This window comes from Eptesicus fuscus, chromosome 11, assembly GCF_027574615.1.
Source record: "Eptesicus fuscus isolate TK198812 chromosome 11, DD_ASM_mEF_20220401, whole genome shotgun sequence".
Classification (NCBI taxonomy): domain Eukaryota; kingdom Metazoa; phylum Chordata; class Mammalia; order Chiroptera; family Vespertilionidae; genus Eptesicus; species Eptesicus fuscus.
In genome coordinates, this window is record NC_072483.1 from 29,624,664 (window position 1) to 29,648,201 (window position 23,538).

Below are 23,538 nucleotides of genomic sequence, written 5' to 3' on the forward strand. Positions count from 1 at the left end.
GGAATGAAAGGAGAGAAATTGCAAATTACCTACATCACAAATTCACGATGGGCTGTTTGCTATAGAATGTCAACAGTACTTGTTTATTTGATAGTAAATAAAATCTCTAAAATCTTTCTTCCAGTGAGGCATGCGGGTTAGCTGGGTTATGAGCAGAATACCCAAAGCACAGTGGATAATGCAGGAATGAAATAACTCCCCCAAATATTTAGATATTCTGCTTTGAAATAAAGCTATATTTTCCCCACAAATTTGTTACTATGCAATTTCTGAAAGGTATTGAGTAACGAACAGTGGTTTAACAATTTTTTCTTCAAAACCAGTTTTACTATTGGTAGTGAATTATCTAAAGTAATTCTGATGAAACCATAAACTTAGCATGCAGGCTAAAGAGGTAAAAAAAAATTATGAAGCACACATTAGTAAAAACAGATTTATTTATACCATTGTCTAAGTAGACTGACTCACCTTGCAAATGCCTAGAAGAATAATTTACACTTTGCATGTGTGGTTTATGCGATCACAAGATGGGCCAGAATCACTGAGCCCATTTATAGATGAGGACGCTCAGACCCAAATCGCTTAAATAATTAGTGAAAGGTCACATAAGTGATAAATGATATGTTTATTCCCCAATTTAAGGAGACAAATTTACAAAAAAAAAAAAAAAAAAATGTGCCAGGCAGAGTGCTGCAGGATCTGGAGCTCACTGATGAAGAAGACAGATTCAGAAACAAACAAAATGCTAAAATTGCAGGGACAACAATGTGTGTAGTCTATTTTGAGATCATAGAGAAGCAGCATCAAGTTCACTACCTAGGTGTGAGCCAGACGAAAGAAACGAGGACCACAGCGGGGTGGGCTGGGATAGTGTTTAGATGAGATCAACAGTTGGAATTGGGACTATAACGTGTCGGAAACTGTAAGAGATTCAACCACAGGTGTAAGCAGGAACTACACCATAAGGGCCCGGTGCAGGCCCATGGGATCCTTGATCTTATTGGAAGTGCCTGAAGGGGGCAGGTGGGTGAGTTTTTACTTTAGAAAGGGCTGTATGGAGGATAAATTTTAGGGGAACAATTCTGGAGGCAGGGAGATCATTTAGGAGGCCACAGTAGAAGACAAGGGAGATGGGGACTCACATCAGGAAGAGCACCATGAGGGTGGAGGAGGAGGAATGTGGTATAGAAATACCTGGGAGGTAAACTTGACAGAGCATCGTGGTGACTGGCCTGAAGGAGAGTAAGCAATCAAGGACAACTGTCAGGTTCTGGTGTGGATGTCCTGGAGGGTGGCAGAAACCCTGGCTGGAATGGAGAAGGCAGGGAGAACTGCTGGGCGCTGTGTGGGTGCCTGTGGGATAGGTTGGACACTCAGGTCGGAAACGGACATTGTATTTGACATTGTAAACATGGCTGCGAACACAGAGAGATACCTTGGCCGGATTCAACACTGGGGCACTGGAACTTACTACAGATACTGGAGGAGATGGGCAAAATGGGCAGAAAGGAGGAGGATCAACAGTGGTAGGAGAGTAGGGTGTTAGAAGCCAAAACCCAAAAATTTTGGGATGATAGAATGCTCAACAGAGGTCCAGTAAGACAAAAGTTGAGACATCTCCATTGACTGGGCAGTTTGGAGGCCAGTGGTCAGCTTGGTGAAATCGGTTTCCACTGGAGTAGTGACTATAAAAACAAAGTGGCCATGGGTTGCTACCATTAATGTGAGAAGTTCCTGAAAAACAACAATAAAAAATGTTTAAGGTTACAAAGGTTTGACTGCTTTTGTAGACCGAGGGAAAAAGAACAGAGGAAGAGAATGCAAGGGGAAGATGGTATTGAACAAGATTGTGAAGGGGTTGGGTTTTTTATCTGCGTTGAAATCCTGTTTCTTTCACTTCATTCCTCTGTGCCCTTGGGCTGTTGCTTAACCTCTCTGAGCCTAAATTCTTCATTTCTATAATAGGCATGGTAATACCTACCTTTTAGGATTTTTGTAACATAGATAACATAATTAGAGCCTTAACATAGTACTTGGCACATAGTAAATATTTAGTAAATAGTTATTTTTGTTAGAAGGATACAGGTGAAAGAAACAAAATTATCTGATATTTATGCAGTTGAAATAGTCTATCACCACATTCAATGTTTAAAACTTTATGTAGTCACTTTATTCCTCAATATCCTACAAATTGTACAATAAAATTTCTTTAAACTTACATGCTTATTACAGCCTAACCGCAAAAGAAATTTAACATATTTATTGATGACACTACTCAGGGTCATCTTGTACTTAAAAAAGGAAATAGCTTTGTTCAAGAAAAATTCCATAGCTTTTAGGATTATTATGGTTTTCATTTATGTGAAGATTAAAATATCTGTCTTATACATACATATAAATTATTTGGTACCCTGATTTTTACGAAGCTGGAAAATGATAAAGTAATAAAACAAATCATACTTTTAGTTTAAAACCAAGAAATAATACTTAGTGTGTAAAATTTTCTTAAATCTTCATACTTTCTCTATGATAATGTTTTAGAGTCTAAGGTTCTTGACCTTTAAGTCTTCCCCAAATTTGTTCTGTTCTGCATGAAGTTGCCCAGATTTTAAACTGACAGTGTAGAGCAACATGCAATTTCTCATTTCCCTCTTATTTCTTGTGCCATTCACAGATGTGTACCTGGCTTTTTTTTTTTAATTAGTGAAGAAAAGGATAATGTGTGACAATATAGGCAATGGAGATGAGAAGTGGCAATTATCTCCATTAATAACTAGAAATGTGATTATATGAGCATCAATTGCTTAATCAAGTAGGTTTTAGAGTGTCCATTAGTAAAAATGTTTATTATTAAATGTCAGCAGGGTATAGAAAATAGTAGAAGAGACACCACAGGGAGGCCCTCTGGACTGGAGGGCTGAATTTTCTCTAATTGTTCATTTCAGGAACTCATGGAGTTTTTTCTTCCTCTTTTAAGCTCATTTTCCCCCTACCTGACAAGTGAGTGTAAAAATTGGTCTGGAGATTTGACATTTGGGACATCACTCTTTGATCCTCATGATGCATTCAAGTAGTTTCATGCCCCGCATCTCTGTATCTATCCTGTCCTCCAAGAGTAGTCACTTCTTCCTCTATTAACTACTTAAGTTTGTTAAAGAAAAATAATTTTATACTAATTTAGCTTAAATTAATATGAGGTAGTTACAAACATTTTAAATATCTTGTTGAAGAATGCGATCACAATCCCCTAAAATTCTATCTTTTCATTTAACAAGTAATATTAAATTATTTATCTTCTTTAATGGTGATGTTATTGAAATTTTTTTAATTAAATTTATTGGGGTGACATTGGTTAGTAGGATCCCATAGGTTTTAGATCTAGAGTTCAATATATACAAGATCTGTATATTGCACTGTGTGCCCACCACCCAAAGTCAAATCTTCTTTCGTCACCATATATTAGGCCTCTTTCATCCCCCAGCCCCTCCCCCTTCCCTCCGGCAACCACCAACCACACTGCTGTTTGTGTCCATGAGTTTCAGTTTTATATCCCACATGAGTGAAATCATATGGTTCTTAGCTTTTTCTGACTGGCTTATTTCATTTAGCATAATATTCTCAACGTCTGTCCATGTTGATGGCTCTTATCAACAAGACAAGTAATAACAAGTGTTGGAGAGGTGGTAGAGAAAAGGGAACCCTCATTCACTGCTGGTGGGAATGTAGATTAATACAGCCACTGTAATTTTTAATAGTTACATAAAAATTTTTTATGACTCTGTTTATTACTTTTAAAACTATTTATACTTAAATATTCATCTTCCTCATTACAAAATTAAAATTGGTTTCACCAATTCCCCCTAAAAAAATCATAAGGTATTGCATGCAAAAGTTGTCATAATACCTACCTTTTAGGATTGTTGTATGGGTTAAATAAGATAATGATATAAAGATTTAACACAATTCTTGGCACAGAAAATTTTCAATAAATAGTAGTTATTTTTGTTATTAAGGTAAAGGTGATAGAAACAAGATTCTCTGATGATTTTTTATGGAAACATTTTACCATCTTTTTAGATATTTAGAACTTTATGTAGTCAATTTTAAACCCATAAGATCTTATAATCAAAATGTGTAACAAAGAAATATATTTTAAAACGTATGTTCATACTTTTCAATACAAAAGAAATAGTAAGGATAAATCTATTTAGTACATAATACAAGGTGTAATAGTGTTGGGCAACTAGGCAATGTGTGATACTATGAAGCCCTTCTCCAAACAGCCCACAAAAACCTCAGCCAAGGGTAGGCGGCCCTGCAGTCCTGGGGCTGGATTCCTGCCCAGTCACCCAGAATTCTGCCTAGCCAACTCCTCACTGGGAAAAGAGGGCAGACTGACTCCCCAAGATACCCCTGCCCTCTTAAAACCAGAATGGGTAGGTAAATAAAAACAGTATATAATAGGTTATATCAGTTTGGACAGTGCTCAGAAACAGTAATAGTGTGTGGGGAGGGAGATAAGTTGCAGAATGGTGTGTATATCAGGATACCTTTGGTGTATATACATATATTTTAAAAGCTGATAACAATCCTAGGTACTGTTCATGGATAATCATATAAAATATGAACACATTCTAGAAGAATATTCAACACAGTTGCCTTTGAGAGGAGGGTGGGAGAGAATGGGCCTGGGAATTGATGACAAATGGGAACGTCAACTTTAATTTTTTAAAGAAAAAGAACTTAAATATGTCATCTGTTAACAGTTTGTTCTTGGAAATGGGTTTGTTAGGAGTTGGTCATTTACTTTATGCACTTTTCTGCATTGTTTAGATTTCTAAAAGTACATGGGGAAAATATAAAAGCTGGAGGCTAGCTTACAGGTCAGCAAAAGGTGGGTGGAAGAGGTTTGGTGTTACATTACCCTTATAATGTGGTTACAGCCAATGCATTCATCTTTCCTTTCAGTTAAACTGACTTAAGTGCATACGATATGTTTTCCAAAATATAGAGCCAGCATGCTACCCTGGGACACATATTTTTATTTAGTAAATATAGGCATCATGATGTGCCCAGCCCTGTGCTACTCAGGGATGGAAGACTCGGAATTCTTCAAGGAATACCCAGAAACCAGGCGTATGAATGGTCAGCCCTGGGATGTGAGGATAAAGCCTGGCGAGGAGTGTGGTGAGCCGAAAGGGCTCATCTAAAGGCAAATGCGTTTTTAAACAGGCCGAGAGCCAAATTAAATGGGACTGTGAGCCAAATTCTTCTGCATTTGTAAATTTCTGATCTCCCTGTAGATGCTGAGATACAGTTTAACCCTTGGAAAGCTCTGCAGCTTTTCTCATAGTTGTCCTGGGAAGATAAATGAAATGGATCACCTTACTCAGAATAACTGGGTAATTATTTATACGCATAAAGCAGGGGAAATAGGTTAACAGAATGGACAAAGGGCACGCGACTGCAGAGGTGGCTAGTATGGATTTGCCTGCGTTTAGTAATTAGTCCAACAGCTTCCTAGATGTAAGTTTCCATCAAGACAGATGTGCCGTGTGTGTTATTCAGGCCAAAACGTGTGTAAAAGAATGCTGAGTGGGGAGAAAGGGTCAGGCAAGTGATAGACACTCTGAGACCGTCATTCTTTATCTGTTCAAACAGTTATGCCATTTGGGTTTGGGGGGCAAATAGGGTGGGCCCCCGCCAGGAGGGAGCCTCGGGTGTGGCGAGTTCTGCAGCCGGTTCCCATCTGGCTGTCAGCCTTCGTTCCCTAGCCTCCTGAAGCCAGGAGCTCCAGAGAAGGTAGAGGGAGCTCCCTAGTGGCCAGAGCCCGCAGTTCAGCCCCTCCGCCCTTCCCTTTGGCCACCTGCCTGGCTGCTGCCCGAAAAGAAACAAGCCAGAACCACAAGGAACGCGGGACAGGCGGGAAGACGAGCTGGTCTGTGGGAAAGAGACCCGTGGCCCCAATTCCTTGCAAAATTATCAGACGTGAAAGAAGCATGCGGAAGGGGAAAGAATCTGTTTTCCCCAATCGTGTGTTCAATTCCCTCCCTCCCCACCCCCCCACCCCCGCCAAAAAAAATAGATCTGCTATTTTATCATCAGCCTTCATTGGTGAGAATTCCAGAGTGTGTTGTCATCTGAATTTTCCAAATGTGAATATAAGCTGATTTTTCTCTGGTGGAATTGGTACTTCTGTTTTCTGATTAGGGAATTAAATTGCCGTTTTGTTTCTTTAGTTTATTAATCTGATGTGTTGTTTTCATTAATTCCAGAAGTGGGAAGTTAAATAACCATTTAGAAGCTGCTATTCATGAGGCCATGAGTGAACTGGACAAAATGTCTGGGACTGTAAGTTAATTTATTTTTCCATTATACTGTGTTTCTTTGAAAATAAATTGTATTACACTTTTTTGCTGTAGTCTCTAAAATATTGTCAAGCAACTCATGTAGCAATACTAAATTACTAGGCTCTAAAGAAGACTGATATCAGAAAAGATCCAAAAGTAATTTAAGGAAAAATAACCTACCAGTACTAGCTATGTCTTATTCTGTATAGGTAACTTCCCCCACCCCCACCCCCGCATATAGCATTTTTTTAAAATATGAGCAACAAAATATTGAATTCAAACCACAGCTTTCTGCATTGGACTCTGAATAGCCGTGGCCATTAATGTTGCCTAAATATTCACTGATGCAAATTTTGTCCATAGAACAAAAAAGTGAAATTGAACAACAGGGTCAAGATCAACAGTTCACAGACCTCTCATGTCCTTTACACTGTTAGCTAAAAATAAAATATTTGGCACAAAACTCTGTTGTTAAGCTAATTAACACTATAACCTCTGGTTTTAGAGAAGTAGTATCCACTTTTTCTTTCCTTTATTGAACAGTGCATATCACAGTGTTGGAGTAAGCAATTTAATCCTTATCCTGTAATTCACTAATGTAAACCTCAAAGTATAATTTTGGTAATCGTTTTAAATATGTGACGTGTCTAAAGCTATTCAGCTCTGAAAAGTTATTTCTTTTCCTTTTCCTTTTTCTTGACACTTTGTGCTAACACGGTTATCTGAGAGCCATCCAATGGCTATTGTGTGACAGGTGTATGTTATAGACTCACAGAATGCTGGGATCGGTGTGGGCTTTAGAGACTCTGTGATCCAACCCATCATTTCACAGATGGGCACACCGAGGCCCTGCGATGTTAATTTTCCTGACAGAATGACAGAAAAGTCTGGAACTAGGGTTATATACTCAAATGCCTTCTAGGACCAAGCAAATAATACCCATAGGTAAGGTGAGTCACGTGTGAGGAAAACAGCAATTTGCGTGGACTGAGACGTGCCGACCCAGATGCGCTGGTGAGACCAGGCTGCCGGCCACCGCCCATCTTAGAGGCTCCGCACAGTAACTGCTCACGCCCGTCCGGTTCCGATGGGGAAGGTCTTACTCCACGCAGTTTTTCAGGGGCACAGGTTCTTTAGCACCCACTGTTCCTTAGAGCCTCAGGTTGCTCCCTTATAACCTTTGCGTCGAGCCCAGCAGCCTAGAGAAGAGCGTGCACACGGAGCACCACCAGGGTAGGTTTTATGGACCAGGCCTGGCCGATAACACCCCTGCTGACTCTCCGGGCCTGACCCAATCACGTGGCCCTTTTTAAAAAAAAAACAACAAAAAAAAAAACACGTATTTCTATTGATTTCAGAGAGGAAGAGAGAGAAGAGAGAGAGATAGAAACATCAGTAATGAGAGATAATCATTGATCAGCTGCCTCCTGCATGCCCCCCACTGGGGATCGAGCCCGCAACCCAGGCAGGTGCCCTTGACTGGAATTGAACCTGGGACCCTTCAGTCCGCAGGCTGACGCTGTATACACAGCTGGGGCTCATGTGGCCTTATACAAGGTGGCTGCTCAGGAAGAAGAGAAAATGGGTTTAGCAAGCAACTCACTAGTGCCTGCCTCAGGACATTGGCCTCTGGGGCCAGGGGACGGTTGTGGGTCACGGGGACTGTGGCAACTGGAGCGTGAGCCCCCTGCAAGAGGGGCTCCTTACTTTTGTGAGATGCTAGAAGTCTAGAAATAAAATCTCTCTCTCTCTCTCTCTCTCTCTCCCCCTCCCTCTCCCTCTTCGTCTTTCTCTCTTTTTAGTGTTGACAACTATTTTTAGAATAGTAAAACATCATATGGCTAAACAAAATACCTTTTCATGGGTTACTACTAGTTTACATTCTTGAATAATGGTTTTCCTCGATTATAAAAAGATTTCAGTTATAACTCCTTATCAGAGGCTATGATTTTTTTTTAATGTATAGGAAAGGGTTAAGAGGAAGAGGCATTTTGAAAAAATGCATAAATGCTATTTTTAAAATTTAAATACTATTTTTTAAGAAGTCTTCTGCATTTGACCCTGAATAGCATTGACCTTTGCTATTATCTAAATGTTATTTTTTAAAATATACAATAGACCTAACTTGTGAATCGCACGAGCTGATTGTGTACATCTCTTTCTAACTCTTAGTTCTGTGACATCACATTGGTAGCTTGAAATTGACCATGGTGGAAGTATTTACACTGCGGCAATTGGCATGTGCTACCATGTATTTGTGTCCCTGCACAGGGAGCTAGCTGGTTGTTAATCATTTGCTACGCCGCTGCCTTGGGTCCATCCTACCTTTCCTGCATCTTGACCTTACCTTCTCTCATCAGTAGCCACAATACAACATGGGGCGCCTGATCACCCTTCTAACACCTGTCCTCTGCCCCCTCAAAACCACACCATCTGCTTTCTGATACCTGGCAATCATGCTCCTGGTTTGATTCACCCCTGATCAATCTGATACACAGCCCTGAATCCTGCTAGTTTCTGTGTTTGTTTATAAAGACGACTTGTATTAATTGCTCTTCCCAGACTACACAAGCTCAAATCTGCCAACAGATGGTAGTGGTGTTCTATTTTCCATCCTGACTCTTCTTATAAATAAACTTCTTGGGCCAAGGTTCTTACAATTTTTTTTACCCTTCTTAGTAGTTGTAAAATAAGTAGGGTCGTGAGTGAAGAAGAAAACACGGTTGGTGTGCATTCACCCACTTTCCAGATCCTGGTGGCATTGATGACCTAGGGCTCTCTGACGGGAAAGGCCTTGTTTTCATCTGAAACGTACGGCAGCCGTGGCAACTGCGCATCGCCTTTCCCGCGCTTGGATTTCCCCCGTTCCTCCTTTACGTTCCGCTGCTGTGGGGTCCACAGAGCGCTGCTCTGCTTCTAGGTTCCCAGGACTCCTCAGATTCTGTAGTGACCGGGGGCACATTGAGATCTAGGGTCTTGGTAAGCATTTTAACCCTTTGCACTCGCTTGCTTTTTTCTCGATTCCTTTATTCTACTCGGGATTTAATTTTTTAAATACCCCAGATTTTACAAAGCACGGCAGTAGAATAAAAAACTGGAGTTTCTTTTCATACAAACGTATTTATTTGGATTTTTTTATATTTCAAATTATTGATACATTCAAAGAGTATAAAAAGAGCTGCTACCGATGCTAACCGTGTCGAGTCACACTCGACATCTGAGTGCAAAAGGTTAAACACCCTACGATGGCAGTGATTAAAAATGAAAGCCCGAGTCTGTTTCCTACGTTTCTTTGTCAGAAATCAGATGGTATTTATGATTTCAACCTCTGCTGTTGTTTTCCCACCTCTTTTTTTCCAGGTTCACCAAATCCCACATGGAGACAGACAAATGAGACCCCCCAAACCCAAGAGGAGGAAGATCTCCAGATAACAGGGACTACTCCACCACGCACAGTGTTTATGAAAGGAACGTGCACAGATATATCTGTATATAGGTATTGATATAGCCACTGTTATATCAATATTTATACTATGGCAGAGAGCTACCACCACCACAGGGTGCTAAAAGAAACAGTGATACGGTATTTTTTTTTTTTTTTTTGATCAGGAAGGATAATGAATGCTGGAAAAACCAATCAAAATCCCTGAGTGATGAGTGTGATAAATGGTCAAGAGATGACTGAGAAACTTTTTTTTTCTATAACACTAAAATTGTGATGATAAGAAATAGTCCAAATGTTTCTGAAGAATTTTCAATGTTGTATATAGAAAATACAGAATTTCATGGTGATATCAGAAATGTAAATATTGTACAATATTGTCATGTACAAGCGTACTTAATGCACACTTTATCTTTTATTGTACAAAGAAATAGTGTACAAAATTCTTTGGTTTCTATGGAGTACACCTACCAGAGACTACCAGTGTAAAGTGATAAATAAAAATACAACCTAAATGCTTTTCTATGATAATGTAAAAGATGCTGTTTTTGTATTGAACAGCAGAGAAAAGGCAGGATGATGTGTATTCCCTGAATTACGACATACACTGCACACCACTGAGTGTCCATTTATATTGTCTGTTTGGATGCACCTGGCCTGGAAGCACTGGACTTGACCTCGGGTGTCCAGGAAATTGAAACCTTGCGGATTTCTAAAGGGTTGAGGGCTCACAGGTCTAAATTAAGAATTCAGAAACTGCAACCATTTGTTGCATATTTTTTTTACCTAAGTTTTAAAGTAGAATAGATTTTATATAAAAAAAAATCTTAGAGGGAATATTTTACTCAGTCATTTCTGTAGGTAACGTTTGATAGCCACCGATGGAACTAGATTGCTTATGCTGCACCACCGTGAGGCTCAGAGCGAAGTTTCTTTGCAAACAATACCTGACAAGGTAAAACTTTCTTCTGTTCCTGTACATGGAGGCTAAAGGCCCACTTTGAAATCATCATCAGAGGGAAAGTTGGTTATATTTCAGTTTTCCTTTGGGGGCAAAAAGAAATATGAATCATCAAAGCAAGTTTCATATATCCATCCATTTATCAGTATTACTTAATCCGCAAGCTAAGGTGGCTTTCAAAATTATTAGCAATGGTAATTTTTTATCAGTATTATGTAACATATCAGATTTATTTTATTTAAAGAATTATTTATACCATTAACAGATTCTTATATATATATATATATTAATGTGGCTGAAATGTGCAGGTTAAATCTATTAACCAAATTATTTATATTATATTAAATAAGAAACAAATTTGAAACAAATGTAGAAAGAAAATACTGCATTACAAGTATACAAGCCTAAAACTGTGAGCCATTGTAAAGTACAAGGTAATTAATAAGAAATGTAGCACAACATAATTTTCTGTCTTTTTTTTTTCCCCCCACAGTTTTTGTGGTGGTGGTATAACCCTATCTCCCAAGCAATTGAACAAATTTTCAGGCCTCCAGCCAGGCTTCTGTTGATGTATTGTCAAAAGAAGTCCATTATTCCTTTATTTTTCCTACGACCAGCCCCACCCCCAAATTCTTACTCCCCTAGGGAGCGCTGCCTTGTCCCCCTAGCCCAGGGCTCATTCAGCAGCTTAGTGATCGGGCTGCTAGGAGGCCCTCCAATAGCTCACTCTGACCCCCAAATGCCCACCACCTCCTTACCCCTCCTCTCTCATCCATCCCCCAAACTCCCCAGTCCCATGATGTAGCAGAGTTCCAGTAACTCAGGAAAAAAGAGACCAAGGTCATTCCTCCAACTGGTTTCTTGGGGCCACAGCACAGAACACTCCCCCTGGGCTGTTCTGTAGTATCAGCAGCTCTCACTTCTTCCCCCAGGTCTCCTGTGTCTCTGTGTCCTTTCCACTCCCACCCTCAGCCCTGCCCCCAAGCCTGATGGAATGCAACTGGCCACACTGGGCTCCATGGCCTGGAGGGAGGGGCCCTTCCTTCTGGGGTGGGTTCGTTTTGTCTTTCCCCAGTCCTGAAGTCATCTTTTGTGTAGTTGAGTTGGCACATTTTTGTAATTAGTTGATGTGTTCAGTGTGTTTCAACCATTAATGTTGTCCATATTTTGTGCACCAACCTGCTTTTCTACTGTTTTGTTTACATGATTGATTTTATTCACAGATAGGTGCCTATGTCTGTCTGGGTTAGCGTGTGTGTGTGTGTGTGTGTGTGTGTGTGTGTGTGTGCGTGTATGTGTGTGTGTATGTGTGTGTGTGTGTGTATGTGTGTGTGTATGTGTGCGCGTGTGTGTGTGTGTGTATGTGTGTGTGTGTGTGTGTGTGTGTGTTGATATGGACAAGTTTTTTCAGCCTTTGCTTTCTTGTCTTCAGACTGAGTTTGTGTCAACCAAGCCTTCTTTTTGATATTTTAAACTAACTGGGTTTGTGCTTCCCCCACCCATGTATACTTTACATCAGTAGACCATGTAAAGTATGTTTGTGCCCATGATTTCATTGGCTGCTCACAGCTTTGATGTGGGTGCTAGGTGTCGCTGTTTCAGTCTACCCGGGTTTTTTTTTCCCTTTCTCTTTTACAGTTATATGATTTCATGTACGCAGTTGATGTAAATATTGTTGGCATGACAGGTCATGCAGTGCTGTAACATTTTTTTAAATGTTGCACCTACTTTACAATTAAAAAATTGGTCACCATGCTTAAATTTTGCCCATAGAGCCATTTCTTTCTCTTTGTATTAAAGCCAATTCATTTTTTAAAAATGAAGGCTAGCCCTTCTACCTTAGTACATTTTTTTATTCCATAAAATAAACTTTTCCCCCTAATATATCTGAGAATAGAAATAGAATGAAATTTTTTTTGCTCCTTTTAAGAACTTAATAGCTCCCCTTGGAAAAGGCAATCTAATTTTTATTCTGTTCCCCTCGTAGTCTTAGGAAGCACAAGGAGAATAAACTACACCTTTCTGTAGCTTCCAAAGATTATTTCCAATGAGTGAAAATTAACAAAGCAGCTCTTGTTTGATTTGTCTTGTTTGCGGCATTAAAAGCAATCAGGGTTTTTATTTATTTAAAGGAACATTTCAATTCTGTGAATATCAATGCTTTGAGAAGAATATTCATCCCTTTTGATATCATGGGCCACTTTTAGTCTTTTAATTAGACCCTGACTTTGAGTTATTTGCTGTGTCTGTTTTTTTAAGTAATCACAACCCTCTGTTTTGAACATACAGCAGAATTGTGGGAGGAGCAGAGGGCAGTTATTTTGTTTTCTGTTAAGTTTTATGAAGATTCTCAACTGACTTATCCCATGAGGCGATTTCCTTTTTCATTTCAGAGTGTGATAACACCTTGTAGTTAGCTTTGGTAACCGTCAGTGCAGTGTGCAACGTTCCTGTGTAAGTCACAGGCCGTTCTGCGTGGAGATTTTAAAATCTAAGATGCTTAAGATGCTGATGACATTGCTCTTTGTGAAAAGAAAATCTGAAATCTTGATTACATTGCCCATTTATGCCCAAATAGTGTAACACAAGACTCAAGACATGTCACTGTCATGTATAAAATGAGTTATGCAATACTTTATTGATGTGGGGACTGTGACCAAATTAATATCAACCTGATATTAAGAACTGTAATATTTAATTAGTTTATCTTTTTCTTTCATTCACTCTATCACATTTGCATTAGCCAAAGAGATAAGAACATTAGTAATTCATGTGTGTAAAAAACCCCTAGTGATTATTAAATCAGTGAGCCAAAAAGCAATAAACAATTCCAGCATGGGATATCCTGCTAAGAGCAGGGAGTCTGATGAAGAAAAAATATACGAAAAGCATTTCCTTAAATATGAAAGATTAATTTGTATCTACTGTAAATATGTATTATCAGCCTTACCTGCTTTTATACACACTGTGTGTGTACTTCAGTGACCTTTTATAAACTGGGAAAATAATGGTTGATTTACTGATTTGTTATGTAAATACAAAGTTGTCTATAAATCGGAAAATTTGATGCCAGATGGCTTCACAATATACAAATGTGTTTTGTAACATCATGCCTTTATGGATTAAGTATAAATACACTGATTGTCTGTGTAGAAAACTAGCAATTTACATTTCACCTGCATTTCAAATGAATATCTTTATCCAAATGGTTATAGTCCCAGGAAAAATAAGTGACATCAACGTTTTCATTGTGAAAAACAAATATGGTTTTGAATTCACCAAAACTCCTTTTCACACTCAAGGGTCCTTTCAGTTCCGTGCTAAATGCCTTGTGTTCGGAGATTTCCATAGGTGATCTGATTCATCGATCCAGGTCTGGGCTCTACCTAGGAAACCTCCCCAAACGGAATTGTTCTACTTTAGAGACAGGCTGTGCATCTTAATTTCTAAATCATAGGCAGGGGAAAAACCACAGCCACCTTATTGCTTTTAACTTATTCTTTTCTATTTTATTTCATACGTCTGAGAAAGCACCACACAGGTAGTCAGGGCCTAGTTCTCCTGTGCAGGAGTGTCATCTCAGCCCAGGGCGTGTCAGCCTTGGCGCCGTTAACATTTGCGTGAGATCACGCTTTGCTGCGGGGGCTGCCCTGTGCACTGTAGGATGTTCGGCAGCCTCCCTGGTCTCTGCCCACCAGATGCCAGTAGCTTCCCTTCCAAATTGTGACAATCAGAAACGACCCCACACATTGCCAGATGTCTCCTGGAGGGGGACCTGGGGGCGGGGGACAGAGTGAGATTTGAAAACCACTGCCTTAACGGAATCAGTTAGGGAACATATGTCTGTGTGAAGTAACGCCATGTTTTGCATGCTGTAATCAACAGGAAACGGATTCCTAGATCAAAATCCAAAACAGAATCCATGCCAAGGGTGAGCTTCTCAATCCGTGGTTGAGGAAGGGAATACATGAGCTTTGGTTTTATGTTGAACACATTTGACACTTTGATCCTAGAACCCAGAACAATCATGTTTGGAGAACTCCCAGGTAAGGCTTAGGAGAGTCACCAGAGAAGACGGAGGGTCCATTTTGGGTAATACAAGGGGCTTCCGGCAGTGGAGGGCTGCCCGGGGCTAGTGTAGCTGCCTCCCTGGGTCCAGATGAGGACGTTGGCAAAGGAGGCCCTGTTCTGTGTGTATTTTAACAGCTCTCTACAGCAGCCTGGTTCAGGAATCGGTAGTTTTTGTGTGATCCTCTTACAAGTTCTGATAGAAGCAGTTCGGTAGACCTTGGAGATATCATGGATAAATATATTCATTCAATAAATATTTATGGACACCTACTCTATGCCACAACCTGTGTGGCGAGGGGGATGCAATAGTGAATAAGACAGACCCCTTCTTTGCCCTCACAACAGCTGCCCAAGGAGATGGCCAGTTGACGTGTAAGTACAACAAAAGGTGGTAGGGCTGGGATAGGGAAGCCCATCGCAAGCCCCTGGCCCCATGTAATGGGGATGGGGCTTCCGTGAGGATCAAGGAAGATGAATAAGCTTAGTCGGGCACAGGAGACGTGTGTGGCCTGGAGGAGGGTAAACGAGAGCAAGTTAGGGGCAGAGAGAACAGGCGTGTAAGGCTTGGAGCTGAGGAGTATGGGAGAAGAATAGAGTGCAAAAGGGAATTATGAAGAGAAATAGAGTGAAAGGCAAAGTCGGGGAGGGACCTAGGCAAGTTTTATCAAGACCTTGCCCTGGAGCATCACAGTAATGGGGAACTATTGTGGGGTTTGGGGGGAATATAATCAGGTTTGTTCTTTTAAAAGATCATTCTGACTGTAGTGTGAAGAAGAGGCATTTGCAGGGGGACAACACCGATGAGCACAGACCTCATGTCAAGTGCAGCATTTTTAATTAGCATGTACGTCTTCAGAAACCAACATAAAATATGGGGGCCACTCTACTTCTTCTTACTACATTTGTTGAGCAAGTTCCACCCCAGTCTTGAGGGGGGAAGGGGGTGTAAATGTACATGTGCAAGTTCACTTCAGTAGCCACGAAGAAATGCTCATCAGTACACTTACGTTTTTGGCCAACCACATGAATTCCCTATTTTATTTTATTTTTTTACACAAGTGAGTGTGCTGTTGGCCTAGCAGGAGTGTTTCCACTTTGATGATCAGAGGATGGGAAAGTTTAAAATCCCAAAGCCTCCTGTGCAAGTGTTAGAAAGCAAGGCCTGCAAGCCAGCATGCACAGGTAAATGAGGGCCAGGTCACACCTCTGGAGTGATCCTTCAGCCCGCACACATCCACGGGAAGCAGGAAGCTGCAGAGGAGCACGCTCCATGCCGGGGGTACCAGGTGAGCACCAAAGGTTATGAAAGCACAGGAAAAGGGAACACAGGGAGTCAGAGCCCAGGACAAGGCCATCTGGCTTCATGGACCTCTGCCCCACAGCAGGGGCGGCCACAGTGGCCTTTCATCATCCGTTCTATGCCCTTCAAAGTATTCCCAGCCACAATTAGTCACCTCCTACGTTCAGTGAACATTGAACTTGAGGGTTTTTCAAAGCTAATTATCGGTTTTAAAAGAAAAAAAAAAAAAAGCAGAGGCAATGCAATAACAGGCATCCAATTCTACGCTCCAGAGACCAGCAAATAGGCCTTCCCTCCGGCACGAGCCCTCTGCACAGGAAATGGACCCTGGACAGGGAGACGGTCCATCATAAAGTTTACAAATTGGAGGGAGATTGTCTGCATTCAAATCTAGGCTGTGCCACTAACTAGTTGCTTGACTTTGGGCAAGTTACTCAGCCTATCTATGTTTCGTTTCATCTACAAAAGAGGATAATAATAGCACTTTCCTTGTGGGATTGATTAAAGATCGGATGAGATCATGCAGCTCTGGGTGCCTGGTATGAAAGATTCAGATTAGAACAGGGAACTTCCTGCCAGTGAAAGTGTCGCACATAAGGAGGGCTTGTGTCTGAGGTGCTGTGTCTCCCCAGGAAGCCCTGAAGGGAGGAGAGTGGTTGGCCTGTCCAGGGCAGTTCTGACAGAGCAAACTGCACCACGGAGGTGTCTGCTTCTCCCTCCCAGCTCGAAGATTCTGGATGGACCGCCCAGGGTGTTTCTTAGGTGAACTCCACCGTCCACGATGCCACGGGCAGAACTAGACCAGCAAAGTGATTTCCCAGGAAACTGGTCTGCAAAATAATTTCTCCAGGAAGCGAAGTGCATGGCTGCGGTGACCAGAGCAGAAACAGAGCTTCTAACCTTCATCCTCAGAGTGAAATTGGAAAGGGCTCTTCAAATAAGTAGCTCAAGATGTGAAAATTTTAAACAAAATCAGTCCAATCAGGGAATGCACAGTTTAGTACAGGGAAAGTGTATTTGACTTAAGAAAGTGAAATTTGGGGTCCTTGTTCTTTCTAAAAAAAAAAAAATATTGCTATTGATTTCAGAGAGGAAGGGAGAGATAGAAACCAATTATGAGAGAAAAATCACTAGTGGGCTGCCTCCTGCATGTCCTGCCCCTCCCCCACCCCCACTCCCCACCCCCCGCCGCCCCCTGGGGATGGAGCCTGAAACCCGGTCATGTGCTCTGACCAGGAATCAAACTGTCACCTCCTGGTTCATAGGTCCATGATCAACCACTGAGCACACCAGCCCAGTTCTTGGTGCAGACTGACTCGTGATCACTTACGAGACCCTGGGGCCGCCTCCAAGGTGTGAATCCAGGCATTCAGGAGCCGTGTGCCTTCAGGCAAATTACCACCTCCCAGCCTTTGTTTCAGTATCTGAAAAATGGGGACAATAGAACCTACCTCATAAACTGGCTTGAGGATTAAATATATGAATCTATGTGAGCAGCAGGCATACAGTAAGCACTATGCAGGTCTAGCTGTTATTATCATTACTAGAGGCCCAGTGCATAAAATTCATGCACGGGGGAGTGGGGGGGGGGGGCCTCAGCCCTACCTGCACCCTCTCCAATCCGGGACCCCTCAAGGGATGTCCTACTGACGACTTAGGCCCGCTTCCCATGGTTCTCTGCTGTCTGCAGGGCCCACTTGGCCACTTCCAGGTCGTCGCAGCGATGGCCAAGCAGGCCCTGCTCTCAGAGGCCACCACCAGGACTGGAGGACTTCAGCAGGGCTGAGAGGACTGGGCACCGCCATCTTTGTGTCGGAGTGATGGTTAATTTGCATATTACTCTTTTATTAGATAGGATTACTGTTAATAGAGGCTGAGCCACACTGACTTCCTTCATCCGTAGATGGGAATGGTGTAGCCCTCACGTATCTTAAAGAAAGAGCCAGTCTTCTGTGGGGTGGTCACTTAAGAGGATCCTACTATTCACGTTTAACCATTTATTTCTCTTTCCTGATTTAAACGCAGGTGCTCTTGAGAGGAGCAAGGTTTTGAACCAAGCGTAAGTCAGGAAGCTCCCAGAGGTTTGAGAGTGTGGGCGCGGGGGGAGGGGGAAAGAGCGGGAGTGCTCATACTCTCCCAGGATTCGCTGTGCTCAGAAGACAACCATGGCCATGAAAAGAGATGGTGCCCTGAGCCATGCTTTTAGAAGGGGAAAGAATGCATAACCCACAGTCATCTTAATATATAAAGAAGTAATATGCAAATTAGGCCAGGACACCATAACAGGACGACCGGACAGGAGGAGGTTGCATGCGCAGGTGAGGCCCAGAGCGGAGATGGCGACAGAGACGGGGGCCTGCCCAAGCCGGTGTGGCAGCTCCAGCAGCCCAGAGCGGACACAGGCAGGGGGGCGGGGGGCGGGGGGAAGCCTGGGGCTGGCCGAGCCGCTGCAGCAGTCCGGCCTGACTCCCACAGCAGCCCGCGGGGTGCCTCCTCGCACGGCGGGAGGTGGGGCACCTCCTCAAGTGAGATTTCAATCTCGAGCTGGGCCTCTAGTAGTATTTATAAGTGCTATTAAGGATTATTATTGATTTCTCAATTGGAAGTTCATATATAAGTATCATACTTAGAATATTCAGACTGTGAAACCTTAGGCACATCTTGCTAAGTGTTGGGGGAGGGGGCAGAATTTGTCAAACACGGATGCAGATAAATGGTTTAACTAAACACTTAGCTCCCAGGGCCTCAAGATGTCCTGTCTGCTCAGCTGCTGCACACTGCGTGCACTGGGGGCCAGGACAACTGGTCGCCTGAAGCGTTGGTCCCTGGACTGTGACTCTGTCCCCCAGGACATGGCTTTCGCTGCCAAGGTAATCTTTCACAGCTGTCGTGGTCAGGGGCGTCAGCCTTTGGAAATCATCTGTGACCTTTTACAGGTTCTGTCCCCCTTTTCCAATCAAAGAGGAGTTATCTCAAAATGGTAGGTCCTTTTAAATTTCAGAACAGGCCTGGAGGTTCAGGCGCTTATGATTTCAGGCTGATTCTGACTGTTCTGATGAATTTGGCAAAGAACTGGAAGCAAACATTCACAGAAGCTGGAAAAGGAGGCGTGCGAGAGGCAGGATGAAGAAACGGACTGGCTCTCTGTGGACAAGCCATCTGCCCAGCCCGAGTCGGCAAAGACGAAGAGACACTTTCCTCCCCCTTACTCTCGGCTTGTGGAGCAGGTGAGGCATCCAGGAAGGAGGGCAAAGTGTGAGCCTTGTGCCTCGTAAGGCAACTGGGTCAGCCAAGGAGATCAGGCCGCAGCGACTGCCTCACGAGGAGCGCAGCTTCCTGCATAGAGAACCAAACAAAGAAGGGGTGTCCATCCTGCCTCAGGAGTAGCTTTGGTTTTCAAACTTGACTAACAATTCCTATCAGTAAAATAAAAATGAAACTGAGGACCTACTCTCTACAGACAAATGCATGTATATTTGCTTGTGCTAGGATGTATACCACTGAATTAATATGTGTTATCAAACACACAAAAGAAATTAGGAAAGACTGAGATGAATGGAACAGAAATGGAGGTTTTTCCATTTCTCTCTCTCACCCCAGTGGATTATCTTGCATTTTGCCTGCAGTATGTGCATCCGACTTTAGAATCACTCCAAGTGATGAAATCCTGGGAGGTCATAACGGGTGTCTCCCATGAGCAAAGGCGGTGATGGAGCCAAACCATCAAAGGGAGCTCCTTGAGGAGAGACCCGGTTTCCTTATTCAATCTGATCAATTCTAATTAAATTGTAAAGGAGACAAGAAAATGAGGAAAACGTTCCTAAAAAGCTGACGGCGAACGTGGAATGTAGGCTTTATATTAGGGTGTGTGAATAACGTGATCTTTCTATAAGCTCAGACTGTCTGCCAGATACATCTCTGAATGCGAGACAGGGACCCGACCAGGTTCTGTCATCTGTTCAGGACAGGTGCCCACCCAGTGTGCCCGGCACTGCCCACGCCACGCTTGGTAGCAGTAAGCGAGCACGCCAGCTCCACGGTGGGCCCGCCTGCTCACAGGCCTGGGTCAGGCGCTCGAATTGTGCATATGTGCCTGCACTTGGTACACTTCCAGCCTCCGGAGAGTTCTGGAACCTTCTTGACAGGTTCCCAAAACTTAAAGGTAATCTGTCCTTGGTACCCATGTAAAAGGCGTGGGCACGGTATTGTGGGAAACGAGCAGAACTGGGTCCCAGTCTTAGCTCTGCTGTTCCTGTGGGACCTTGGACCAGTGCCCTAACTTTTCTAAACCTTAAGGTTTCTCATCTGTTCCCAGGGGCACTGATGTTTCCCCACCTGCCTCACAGGGTGATCCTGAAGGTACATGTGAATGTACACAGGCAGGCATTTTGCAGAACAACGCAACACATCGTCTGAATGAAGTCAAGGTATTCAGACTCATGTGCCTGGAAGACGGCAGCTGGCGCTGTTGACCAGAACTCTCACGCACGTCTTCTCCACGGGGTCTGGGCTTCCTCACAGCACCCGCCTGGGTTCCAAGAGCAAGTGCCCCAGGAGGCGAGAGCAAGAGCCAGGTGCAGGCTGTATTGCCTTTTCCAACCTGCCCTCGGAAGTCACACGGCCTTGCTTTTGCCCAATTTGTTTGCTTAGAAGCATGGCCCTAAAGCCCGCACATAAGAGGGGAATTTGACTCTCTCTCTCTCTCAACGAAGTGGCAAAAATGTGCAGACACATTTCAAATCACTACACAAGCTTTTAACAAAATATGTGATTGGAACATATTCTCTTTGCTGGTATAAGTATTGCTAAGATAAAAGTAATTACTAATATTTTTGGGTCAAGTATCACATACCAGGAACAATGCTAAGCACTGTACACGTTGAGAGAGTTAAAGGACATACCGCTCCCCATTCTGTGGGACTGGTACTAGCATTTCCCCATGTCATAGACCTGGAGTCCAGAACTTAAAGGTAATCTGTTCTTGTCAGCCATGTAGAAGCGGCAGCCCCACCAGAGGAGCCCGGGAAGCTTAGCCACTAAGCCAAACCGTCCGTTTCCTCAGCCTCTCGTGTACATACGTAAGATGAGGTTTGAGAAACTCAGTACAGTTCTCCAGGTTAGTAAGTGGATGTACATATAACCCTGTACAATCTCACACGCAAAAAACGTACTTGCACCGTTCATAATGACATGGAAAACATCTCTTCTGGGCGGCTGTTCCATGACGTTTCTGGAGGGAGGAGGCTGTATGTGAGGGGAAGATGCTGCAGTCACCCCTTTGTGGGGTAGAAGGGACCCTCCCTAGCCATGCGGCAGGGCAGGAGGGGGCTTCCTTGGAAAAGGGGGTACTGAGTGTTGTGGAGGGAAAGATGAAGAAAGAGGCAGGGGGATCAGAAGGCGATTTTAGGAGAAGAGATTTCTCTAAAAAAGATTTCTTTCTTGTGACGAGGTTTACAAGAAAAACACTGTGCTGTGCAACATGAACTCTCCCTGAGCCTCTGAAAATTCTTCAGCGGGACGGGAAAGCATGGTGGTTGGTGCAAATGGGTTTCCAGTTGTATATAGTTCAGAGTTTGAGTTTTGTCTCCAGGATCACCCAGAATAAGCCCGAGCGGCTAAAGGGAGTCACTAACCTCTGGGTTCTTACACCGTGCCCTCTAACAATTAGTCCCTGTCCCTGGTGGAGTGACTGCATTCATTCACTAGTTTCAGTCCCACTCACGGCCGCTTCCTCCTTCCCAGGAATCAGGTTCAGTGTGTTCCCAGAAGAACGAATCTCCTCCATTGAGAACAGGATAGAAACAAACCCAGTGACACTAAATTTGGGATGGGATGGCTGTTCACCTTGTTTTGGCCATTCTGGAAACCAGGACTCTACTAGGAAGGTGGATCCCGCTCAGTCCAGATACATAATGATTCCTCAAGATGTCTGTGATGCCGCCAACTCCAAGTGCTTGTGGAAACTAACCTAACGCTCTGTGCTGAGAACCAGATAAATTTTATTTTTTTGTGCTTAACAACAAAGAACCTCAAGGCTTGTCTCTAGGTCCCTTTCGTTAGGGAAGGGGCAGGAACTCTTAGCTTCAGGTCTCACTGAAGCCTGATCAAGGTCAGCCCTGGGTTTCCCATGTTGTTCTTGCCCAGCGTCATCTGCTGCCTCTAGCCTCAGATACTGGGTGACAAGTCCCAGTCTTTGCGCGGGCCCTTGCGTAAAACTTACGCATTAAACACTAAGTGTCCATTGTTTCCTACAAAATACTTTGTTTTTCTCCATCAAGCTCTGCAAAGTCTGGCCCTGGGGTTTGCAGCTTCCTGTCCCTCCACCTGCACATGCCGGTGGTGGTGTGCTCTCGTGTGGAGATGGGTCACCATTCACAGCACTAAAAGGAACCGGGGCTTTATGCCCTGTTTTGGGGAGAGTTCGTTATATTCTGGTTGGAGTTATAACTTAAGGTTGATTCCTGGTTGTGTAGAAATACGGATGCCATCACACTTCCTATGCAATACCCTTAAGCTTATCCCTGTCAAGGGTCCCTAAACAGGACAGTCTGATCACTTTGTGGAATACTGTATCATTTTTCCCAATTGTTCACAACCCCCTTCCTATAAAAGGACCTCATTGCCGTATGACTTGTGGTATCTTTCTAGTTCCCCACCCTGAGGATGTCAAGCTTGGCCATGGACTAGTTTTGGCCAATGGGTTGTAAGTAGAAGAGTCTGTCCAAAAAGGTTGTGTGCTCATTTCTTCATCCACAAGTTTTTATTTTAGATGAGAGTTATTCCTTCTGTCTGAATCCCACAATGAAAGAGACGTGCAGACTGGAGCTGGAGGGAGCGCAGCAGAGCTGTAGCTGACTGTAGGAGTCAAGCAACATGAGCAAGAAACAAACCTTGGCTGTTTTAAGGCAGTGGGATTTTGAGGTTGTTACAACAGCATAACCTAGCCAAAGCTAAAATACTCACAGTGTAAATTACACGCCCATTGTGTGGATTATGGAATTGTACAAGACACAGTCTCTGACTTCTAGAAGCTAAGACATAAAATTAGACACCCAAGTATCTATTGAAGTAGCAGAAGTGTCTAAGCTGATGGGTGAAGCAGGAGGCCCATAAGGATGGGAAGCAGCCTGGAGAACAAGAGGGGAGATTTTAGAGAGGAGGGATGACCTGGAGGCTCAGTGATGCAGAGAGTTCAGGAGGAAAATAACTGAGCAGACATCTGTGGATTTTGTTTCTAGGAGACAAATAGGGCCTTCAAGGAAATGCTTTCAGGGGAGTGGGTAGAGTGGGCAGTCAGATGCAAGGGGTTAAGGGGATGGAGAGTAAGCAAAGCCATCAAAAATTACACTCTTTTGCCCTAGCCAGTTTGGCTCAGTGGCTAGAGCATCGGCCTGCAGACTGAAGGGTCCCAGGT

The 23,538-nt window shown here is 43.1% G+C and overlaps 1 protein-coding gene across 1 annotated transcript in view; it reads left to right on the forward strand.

Moving 5' to 3' along the window:
• Positions 1–10,290, forward strand: part of MBD5 (methyl-CpG binding domain protein 5) — a 164,551-nt gene extending 154,261 nt beyond the window's left edge. The window contains exons 11-12 of the mRNA XM_008138704.3: positions 6,276–6,351; positions 9,711–10,290. Coding sequence (XP_008136926.2) covers positions 6,276–6,351; positions 9,711–9,782 — 148 coding nt within the window. The 3' untranslated portion in view covers positions 9,783–10,290. The remainder of the gene's footprint in view (positions 1–6,275; positions 6,352–9,710) is intronic.
• The last annotated feature ends 13,248 nt before the right edge of the window (positions 10,291–23,538 follow it).